This window comes from Canis aureus, chromosome 2, assembly GCF_053574225.1.
Source record: "Canis aureus isolate CA01 chromosome 2, VMU_Caureus_v.1.0, whole genome shotgun sequence".
In the NCBI taxonomy this organism is placed as follows: Eukaryota; Metazoa; Chordata; class Mammalia; order Carnivora; family Canidae; genus Canis; species Canis aureus.
The window spans coordinates 4,850,469-4,861,040 of record NC_135612.1 but is presented as its reverse complement, the minus strand read 5'-3'; the positions used below and the strand labels follow the sequence as shown (position 1 = coordinate 4,861,040).

Sequence of the window (10,572 nt, the reverse complement as noted above, 5' to 3'; positions counted from 1 at the left end):
AGGCAGGGCCTGCTTTAAGGCCCAAATACAGAGATGAGGCTTGAAACTCAAGATTTCCTCATCAGAATAACTGGAAGGTGCCTAGACAACTGGGCCATTTGCTAACCCTGCGTTCTTTGAGCTTCTCAGGCCTTCTCTCGTACGTATATTTTTTCTATCCACAAAGGTTTTTTTTGTTTGTTTATTTTAATCCACAAAGTTTTTGAAAAATCAGCAGAATGTTAAGTAGCCCCTGAAATAAAGGCGTCATGCAAGGAACAAAGAAGTAGAAGGAGGGCTCCAATTAAAATGATGAAAATCTTTAATTTTTATTTAGGTATACTTGTACGGACACGTGTATATACAAATACAGATTGTATGGGTTGGTTTGTGTGTGTGTTTTTTTTTCTTACATTTTTTTTTAACGTTTATATAATGTCAGCATTTCAAAACAGCACTCGATGAGTAAGTGCAAAGGAACTGTAAAGCAGGGCAGTACAAGCACAGGACCACACGGAGCTGGACTTCACACCCAGACGCACACACAATGAGTGGCTTCAATGGGGTGTCAAGAGTAAGCATGGAAAGCGGATTTTTGACTCATGGGTAACCTCCAACATGCCAGCATCTATTAAACTGTACAGACAATGGGAGCAAGCCCATTGCAGGGAGATTTGTCTCACGTCCGAGCGGCTCTTGGGCAAATGCATGGAAAAAACTCAGTGATGCCAAACCAGAGACAGACCTGCCCATTCACGGTTCTGATGAAAAAAATAAAACGTGGGAGGAAGGCAAGAGACAAAAATATAAACATAAGAAATAAAAAGGGGGTTGGTGGTAGGCAAACGGAGGGTGCCGGTGAAGGTGGTTTTCAAAAGAAAAACAACTGGCCACAGCTCTGAGAGCAATGAATGGAGGGGGGTTTAAACGGTTTCATTAATTTTGGGGTAAACTGCTAAGAATGGCTGCTGCCGTTGCTAAGGCACCAGAGAAAAACAAAGTCCCTGAAAATCCCCAGGTACCATGCGCCTCTTCCTTTCACAATGGCAGAGGGAAGCAGCCCCCACGTAACCTGTCCTGGGTGGGGGGGGGGGCTTGAAACCCTTCCCGTGCTTGGGCCACTCCTCCTGAGGACAAATGAGCCAGTCTATGGAAACCACCACAAACAGAAAACCAAAGTACAGGACTGGTGGGGAGTTCCCTAGGCCTTTTGAAACCAACACGCGGGGGGAGAAAAACCACCACAGGGCTCCAACATATGGGACTTTGAAAAACACTGAGGATAAAATATGGATCAAAAAAGTCATGTTGTTCCAGCTCCCAAGATGGTGGAGTCTTAGGGCCGGGAGGGCGGTGACCGCACGTGAGTCCTGGATGGAGCGTCTCAGCCACCTGTGACTCTTCTCAGCTACCCACACAGCGGATGTTTCAAAGCCTCGATGCATGTTTTGGATCCTGAAAGACTATTGTTCTCACTTACAAAAGACATAAGAATCAAATTAATACTTTATTATCAAACACTATATACAACAGAGGTCGCTAATAATACAGAATTTAAGGAACGCAGTTTTTTTTTTTTTTTTAGTTCATTTTTTTTTTTTTTTTTTTTTAATGTTTTCTTTCCTCTGCCACCCAAGAAAGTACAGTACAAAAACAATAGTCTAAACTAACACGAACTGTTACCTGGTCTATTAAAGGATACACGGTATCCACTAAACAGACAGATCCTTATTTCCCTGCTTCATGTTGCAAAGCCCTTGGCAACCGGGGGCAAAGGTCGCCGGGGTTTGACTTTACTGGGGCTGAGAGGCAGCTAAGGCGGCCCCTTGACTTTTTTGAGTTGTGTTTTTAAATTAAAAGCTGCTACAAAATTGCATCGACATCCTCCTAAGCCCCCAGAGGGTTGTAACACCACCATAAAAGGCCACCAGCACTTTCTGGACAAGATGAAAACTGTCTGATATACCGATCGTGGTCTTGGAAACTCCGTGGCAAGCGTTACCTAAGATTATTATCACTTAAAGGTAGAGAAGCACACTGTCTAGTGGGGTGGATAGTCTTGCCTTTTTTTTTTTTTTTTTAAACTTAATTTGTAGTGGCATAATGAAATAAAGGCGGGGGGGGGGGGCGTCTAATTTCACCGTGAAAAATGAAAGACAGTGGCAGAGAGGGCCATGAGTGATTACTTTATCATTTGTTAGAGACAAATGCTACCAAACCACAGAAGTCACCATTTCTATAAATGAAACCAGCACTGCTAATGTAGTTATGACTAACTGGAATCCTTATAGGATCGTTTGATTTCCTTGTGGTTCTAGAACATGCAGTATTATTTTGGTTCCGACTATTGATCCATTTCAGGGAGGCACCCTCCCCCCCTCCCCCCACTCAAATCCCACTGGACCAACAAGCCTGTAACTAGTAATTAAAAAAAAAAAAAAAGTATTACTGGATATCACTGAGAGTACTGAGCACAGAGTTAAAGGAAAAAAAAAAAAAAAAAAGAATCCAATGCTGTGAACTTTTGTTCCCGTGAAATGGTGGCTGCCTTCTGTGACAAGACTGTGCCACTCCAGAGAAGTTCCCGGTGTCGGGGGCGGCCGAGTGGCCGGTTCCAAGTGTGAACAGACCCAGAGGTAACATCCATTCCAAAGGAATCAGGTAAGCCCAGATTACATTTCAACATGTGTACAACTCTCCAGGGTGCAAGGACCTTTACAGCTGCCTTTCATTCACACAGGTTTGTTTTGTTTTTTTTTCTCCCCTAATTCAGAACTACTCACAATTCGTAGCAAATTCCCATTCATGAAGTATATCCACAATCTGACCCCTCTCCTTTTTCATATAGACATTTTAAGAAACACACACACACATATATATATATTTTAAAAAAGCCTCATTTTGCTGGAATGCTTCCAATTTTCTCATATATTACATCATCATTGCATTTATTTATTGGTTTCTTTTGTTCGGTTTTGAAAGGCATGGTTCCTAGTGACGTGTCGTGCAACAGTAAAAAGGCTAGGCTGCTTTTCCGTTGGTCCGACACTTCTCCTGCCTAGGCCTTGGGGTTCAGAGCTTGTGGCAGCCTCACCAGCAGTAGCCCCCACGCTCGGCCGCTGGAAACGGCCCCCGTCGGCCGGGCCAGGACTCCTCAACCAGGGTCACCCTGCGTCTACGCTCCTTCCGCCCCACCCCACAACGAAACAAGATAGCCCCCTAGTCTCTAAATGTATCAAGGGATACCACTTTTTTTTTTCTCACAAGTTTAAATAGGACAAGCATATATACTCACTCTCAGCATAAAGTATATCTAAATAATGTATTTTCTATTCTAGTGGATCTTTAAAAAAATATTTTGTTAAAGTCTTTGGGACTCCATCTTGTTTATCTCCCACAGATAAACACATGTTCCCCCTACGCTTCAGGCTGTGTCAGGAAGGGAAAGAATATAAAATCAACACTTGAACTTTTTTTTTTTATTCCAAACTTTGGAATTTTTTATTCCAAATTTCCCTTTAGCCCTCCCAAGTAGTGCTGACTGACTCTCCTGGTAGCAGGGGCGCGTGTGCGAGCCCCTGTAGCTGTGGAGTGTGGAGCAAAACGTGGGTGCTAGGGTGGGAGTCGGGGAAAGGCCACAGCACACTGGCGCTCCAGCAAAGCCACATCACATCTCCTCTGGCCGCTGACCTCCTCTCCTCGGTACATATTGTCCCCCAGAGGAGCATCCAAAGCTATTCCATTATACACTCATCAACCCTGGCTTGTCAGCCTTGGGGAAGGTCACTTTATTCATAAAAATGCCTCTTTTGAGTTTCTTAAAAAAAAAAAAAAAGATTGTAGCACCATGGTGATCTGTATTTAAAGGAAAAAATAAAAAAGAAATCTGCTGTGCATTGCCCAGTCACCAAAAAAAAAAAAAAAAAAAAAAAAAAAAAATCAGAGGCACTCACACGTACACACCCCCACCAAACCTAGTTGTCTCTGTTTTCACCCTTGCTCTGTGCTAGCATTCCCGCACCCGACCTGCTTTCTAAAAAAGGGAAAAAAAAAAAAAAAAGGCTTCTTTCACGGAGCACAAGTTTTGCTGTCAAGAATGCTTTAAGACAGTCATGTAAAAAACAAAACAACCCCCCCAAGAACAACAACAACAAAACAAAAAAACCCCCAAAAAACCAGAAGCCCAGTGTCTCAACCTCGGAGAAGCCTGTTCGTTGTCCTACTCCTAGAGGAAAGGGTGTGATCTCGAGTCTCGTCTGAACCCCCGGACTCGACCTGGTGACCCGAGCCCCGCACGACCATCCCCTGGTCCTGGAGGAGAAGGCTGCGGACCGCGGGGAGAGCAGCCCCGGGCCTGGCCAGTGCTGGCCGCACCTGCCACCACTGCTCCTCGCCACGGGCCTGTCGCCGGGGCTCTTAGGGGAGAGTGCACACGAGCTGACGACCGCTGCTGTCACTATGACAATTTGGCATTTTCATCTGGAGTCCATTTAATTTGGAAGGGATGGGAGAGGGCGGGGCGGGGGGCGGGGGAAGCAGCAACCACTTGAGCCCCTGCTGGCCCCCAGTTGTTGCTTAGAATTCAGGCCGAAAGAAAGAAAACAAAAATCTGACATCTGCCCAAAAAAAAAAAAAAAAAAAAAAAAAAAAACCCAAAAAACAAAAACCAAAACCCCAAACCCAATAACCAGTCCCTTCTTAGGATGAGCAGTCAGGTGGGTCTCCGGTGTCCAAGGCCCTGCTGCTCAGGTGGCAGCGGTGGTGCTATAAGGTCAAGAGCACGGCCAGGAGGAAGAGGAGGACGGCCAGGAGGCAGCTGGGGATCCTCGGCGTCTGGGCCGCGTTCTCCCCGCGGGACGGCTCGGCGGACTCGTGCACGGTGTCATCTGTGGGGCACAAAGCACAGGGCCCGGTGAGACCCACGGCCCGGGGGCCCTCCCGCAGCCGCCCTCTGCGGCCGGGCAGGGCCTGGTCGGGCCACCGGTGGCCCTCGGGTCCGCGCCGTCGCTCAGAATTTGCAGCAGACAAGGGAAGAGCGAGAAGAGTGGGCCTGTACAGCGCTGCTGAGGTCAGTCCCCCAGGAGGCCGAGGGGACGAGGCTGTCCACGTCCTGTCACCTGGGGTACACGGCTGGCTTGGCTTTGCCAGGGCACACGCTCGCCCAGAGCTGAGAGCGAGCCCAACGTTCCTCTTCTGCCCAAGAAGCAAGTGGGATTTGGGGGTGCAGGGTGGGTAGTTAGATGGCACGTTAGTGGAGGACGGGCTGCCCGGCCCCCTCTCTTAGCCGTTCCCTAGGGTTAGTGTCGGAGGCCTGGTGGCTGGTTACCTGCGTGCATGTCCAGATAAGAAAAATTAAATGCCGAGACCACATTTTATGTACCTAATACATTTTTCTTGCCCAAACTGCATTTTCGAGGAACTGTACATAATGCCCACCAAACCCACCAAGCGGTGTCTGCTAGTTTGCCTACGACTGGGGACCCGCGATGGCCCTACTTCTGTTAGGGGCCCTGGGACCTCCAGGGCTCAGTTCCTTGAACTTGACTATCTCTATTTTTATCGGGTTGAAGCTTGGCACATAAATTATCGGCGTGGATGCAAATTCTCCTCTACACGCAACGGGATTAAGTGAGGCGTAAACTGCCTTTATGTCTCTGGGACACTCCGGAGGGTCCCACGGGCTGCCTGACTTTGCCGGCCTTCGGGGTCCGCGTGGCCGGCTGGCTGACCTTGGCAACACGGACCGGGGGCTGCCGCCCGTCTGCTCCCTTCCTCTGGCTTAATGCTTTCCAACCACGCGCGCTCATGGGGCCAAGGGCGGGGGTTCACTGGCGGCGTCATGTCAGCACTGGGGTGGCCCTTCCCGTCAAAGCTCAGAGCCCGTCTTGTATTCGCTCAGCGGTCAGTTGGGTGGACACGAGTGAGCCTCCAGGGAGGCTTCTCCATCTCCTGGACCCCAACAGTCGGAGCACCCCGACGAGGCCTGCAAGGCCCACGAGGAGCCCCGGCCTGGACCCCCGAGTCCAAGCTCATTGCTAGCTTCACGCCACACGTCGCAGTGAGAATGCTTGCTTTCTCACTGCACGTCCTCACGCTCCCTATTCTCTGCCCCAAAGTGACCACTCCCTGGGCCGCGGCCCGGCCCCTGCCTCAGGTGGGCACAGGCAGGCGGGTTCTGCTCACCGCACCCACCCGCAGCGTGAGCGGGGCCCTCTGTCTGCTCCAGGGTGAGCTCCCGCCCCCAAGTCGCCCTTTTCCCTTTAGCCTGTCCTTGTGTGGAAGCCGCTGCGTCCCCGTCCCATCTGCTCCCCTCCCCGAAGCAACCCTGGATGGAGTGGCTCTCGGCTCAAAAGACTAGGGGAGGTCAGGAAGCGACAAGGTGACGTTAGACGGACGCAGAGGACAACGCAGAAAGCCCCACATGGTGCCCACTACTTGTGGACTCCTCTCTGATCTTCAGCCTCGCAAATATATCAAATCTGGAGCTACCAGGACTCAGACATCATACCCCGAACAGCCCTGCAATTCAGATCCAAATCACCTTGAGAGCATCAGTATGGTGTCACTCGGAGTAGGAGAGGACTTCAGGTTTAATTCATAAAAACCATGAACCCCGAGGCTTCCAGATTTCATTCTGAAAAAACCGTTATATTTATACACCTGAACTTCCAGTGGCTCTTGGGTTCTCCTCCCTCTTAATTTTACTACCAAATCACCCACTCCCCATCCTTGGAAAGTTTGGATGTGTACTGAGAGCGATCTGGCGCCAATAACCACACACCCAGTGTGAACTGGAAGGAGATCTGTCCCCCTGCCCCCCGCCCTGTCCTTCCAGGGTGCTCAGCAAAGGGCTAGCCATCATTCCAGGCGGCACAAGGCGGGGGCAGTGACTTTGGGGGACACTGAGAGAAGGAAAGCTTTTTTTTTTTTTTTAAGATTTATAGATTTATTTATTCATGAGAGACAGAGAAAGAGAGAGAGAGAGAGGCAGAGATACAGGCAGAGGGAAAAGCAGGCTCCATGCAGGAGCCCGATGCAGGACTCGATCCCAGGACTCCAGGATCACGCCCTGGGCCAAAGGCAGCTGCCCAACTGCTGAGCCCCCCTCAAGCGTCCCAGCTTTTGTTTTTCATACAAGTAAAGCAGGAGGTTCCACGTACTTCTCAGCGTTCTGCTCATGGACGAGGGACGGGGAACCCTCTCCTAAGCACCCGACCCAGTAAGTACTGTCTTGCCTTCAAAGTGGGGGGCGGGGGGAGATCTGTCCCATTAGGGGCAACACAGTTCTCCTCTGTTCTCTGAACCGTACCGCGCCGGGCTCAGGATCCTACAGAGCATCCTTTGACTATAACAGGGCCTGAGTGCTGGAAGATTCCGTGGCCCCTGAGAAGCAAAAATGAGCCGCTGGTGTCCTTTTAAGGTACACCTGAGCAATTTCAGAATTCCCCGGGAAGAGTTCATATGCAAAACCTATCCCAGTGGAAATGACCTCTGACCATCAGACAATTTCTAACACTCACGATGGTACGCGTGGCTCGAGAGAAGGAAACACTCCTCCTCAGAGACCACATCGAGCCTTGCCGCCTGCCTCCAGGATCCCGCAGTACGAGGCTTTCAGTGGTTCAGAGGGAGAGCACCAGCCATGTGCGGGGGGGCATGTTGTGCGGCGTATGTCTGCCCTGACGTCATCCTGTGGCCCTGATGCTAGGAAGCTGGCAGGCAGAGTATGCAGGCAAACGAAACAGACGCATTCCAAGGACAGGTGAGTTAGTACACATCGCCGAGAACATGCAGTGGGGTCCTCTCGGGCCTCCCGGATTCGTCAAGTCTGGTGCACACTCAGCCGCCCACCGTGCTGGTGCAGAGCCCTAAGTTGGCCTCAAGTTTGTCACGCGAAGACCAGGGACTTGGATTTATTCTTGGATTCCTGCAGCCAGGGATGCTAGCTCAGGCCTGGCTTACTTTTATTAGTGCGGATGCTCCCACGAAAGCCCTTAGAGATACAGTCTGGACCTGACTGGACTACGCAGGGGCGCCTGCATTTCCACTCCCCGACACACACACACACACACACACACACACACACACACACACACACCATGTTCCATCAGACGTCCCTGCAAACTTCCATCAGTTCTACGTGTGTCGATTTGGGAACCATGGCGGATTTTAAATGCTCAGTGAAAAAGAGCCTATTTCCCCAGGACAGTGAAATATGTTCACGTATGGATGCATCTTAATCGCTTGCACTCTGTCATGAGTTGAATTCAAAGGTAATTTTCCTAAGGCCAGAATAGTCGTCAGGGTCTCTCCCTTGATGACCAGAGAAAAACCTGCAGTCTGTTGTCTCTAAATAGCCTCTCGCTTTCTTGATAGGCAACGGAATTTACCTGGAAAAAAGATTTTTTTTTTTGAAAGATATGCCTACCTCCTACCACGACGTGCACCAAAAAATCCTATTTTGGGATGACTTATGTCTACGACATGCCTCACTCTGTCCGTCATTCCACATGTGACTTATTAACAAATCCAATAAAGTAAAGTTCTCTTCATGAGGATCTACGTGTCCACTGACGGTAAGAGAAGCCTACTTTTTCTACTCACTTTGGAATGGCAGTTGAGACATTTGACTGGCAAACCTGGATCAGTCTCTAACTAGTGATGTGGCCCCGGGCAAGCCTCCATTCCCAAGGGGGAGAGCGTAGACCCCGTGGTCCTCAGCAGAGAGCCCATCCGGGGCTCACAGATCCTAGGATGGACCAAATCCTCAAGCTTGGGAGGAGCCTGGGACCTTGAAAAGCCACAGTAATGCTCCCCGATTTCCAGGACACAATGAAAACATCTCCACGTCAAGCACTCATTCCTTGCAACTTTCCAAAGCAGCTAAGAGAGCCAAGAAGGCCTCTCAGAGTTTTATTGTTTTTTGTTTTTTTTTTTAAAGATTTTATTTATTTTTCATGAGAGGCAGAGACACAGGCAGAGGGAGAAGCAGGCTACCCACAAGGAGCCCGATGTGGGACTCGATCCCAGACCCTGGGCTCAGGCCCTGGGCCAAAGGCAGGTGCTCAACCGCTGGGCTACCCAGGCATCCCCTCTGAGCTTTATTGTAGGACACCGACCTTAGGAAAAAAACAGAACGCTTGGCGGGGGGAACCCTAACCCTTCCTGTCACTTGCAATGTGAAAGCTCCTTTACATCCGTCCTGGGGCTCCGCACCTACTCAGGGTAAGTTTCCCTAAGGCTCACCGACTGTGTCCTAGCAGCAACACCCAAAAGATAAAGTGGACTTCACAACCCTTTAATTTTTAGGACCATAAAAAAAGAGAAGTGCTACTATAGATCCACGGGGGAAAATAAAAAGGATTCTGTTCACATAGGTGGGAGGGGGGTAGGGCTCACATCTTTCTGTGACGAAGAGATAATTTTAATTCCCTTAAGTTTGGAGATGGTAGCGGGAGTTGGGGAAGGAAACCGATCAAGATCTCAAGCAGGTAGGGCCAAGAGAGGAAAGCTCAGGAAGGAGGGGGAAAGGGGCATCACGGCACAGTGCTCAGGGCGTGGGATGAGGACCTCCCATCCCTCGGGACCAGTCGAGGTGAGTCTGTGCCCCAAGTGCGTGGTACACAGGGCCGCCTCATCCACAGTCCCTAGAGTGTAAATGAGGAGCGCTTGTGTGGGTCGTAACGTGTGTTCAGCGACGGGAAGGTTCGGGGTGCCTGGAGGGTAGCAGCAGCAAACACTTCATCCTCAATACTTATTTTGCCTCAGCACTCAAGGATCACACTTGGCCAGACAGACTGCCCTACGCACGTGGGAGTAACAAGTGTGCGAATTGGTGGTGTTGGGCAACGTGATCACACTACTCCTGATACCAGCAGCACGCATAATATCTGGGATGTAATAAAGGTCTTTAGGTCAGTGCAAGGATGCATGAGAATGGGGAAAATCACATATGTGGAGCTAGCTGCTGTCTGGGGCGATGGTCCTAATTCTTTTTATCCACAGAATTTGGACGGAACATTAAAAAAAATTTTTTTTTAAGCGCATACGATAGAATTTTTTTTTCCTGTCTTCTAGGAAAAACAGATCCATCACTATTCACGGTGATGCACCGGCATGCTCGGAGGGTATGGTAAAAAGCAGTGAGATTTTTAGCATTCTGCTGGGGCTTCTATATTAGGATACTGTATTATATCAAACCCACGTCCAAAAAAAGAAAGGTCATATTTTATCTAACATGCATTAGACAAAGATACTGGAGGAATGAGGTAGAGTATAAGTAATATTAGCATTGCTAGCAATGAGCAAAAGCAGAGCAACTATACCATGCAAACATGCGGAGAAGAAGAAAGGAAAAAAAGTACGGAAGCACCAGAGAGAGATGCATTTGTTAAAAGAGAGTCTCTAAGCATACTAACCTGCTGGTTCTAATGAATTTTCTACTTTGTCGTTAACATCGAAAACACGATCATGAACACCTATAGTTTTCATACAGCTATCTATAACAAAAATAGAGATAACAGCCAAATATGTTAGTGAAGACGCCCTTAAACTCCCATTTCTTTTTTTTTCTTTCTCTCTATTTTCTCCTTT

General features: G+C 49.1%; 1 protein-coding gene across 2 annotated transcripts in view; it reads right to left on the bottom strand.

Moving 5' to 3' along the window:
• Positions 1 to 283: 283 nt before the first annotated feature.
• EFNA5 (ephrin A5) overlaps positions 284 to 10,572 on the bottom strand; it is a 274,259-nt gene continuing 263,970 nt past the window's right edge. Inside the window, exons 4-5 of one of the 2 annotated variants that reach the window (XM_077862066.1) lie at positions 10,398 to 10,478; positions 284 to 4,865 (exon numbers count right to left, since the gene is read on the bottom strand). In XM_077862066.1, coding sequence (XP_077718192.1) covers positions 4,744 to 4,865; positions 10,398 to 10,478 — 203 coding nt within the window. In that variant the 3' untranslated portion in view covers positions 284 to 4,743. The remainder of the gene's footprint in view (positions 4,866 to 10,397; positions 10,479 to 10,572) is intronic. The other variant, XM_077862069.1, reaches the window with a different exon arrangement.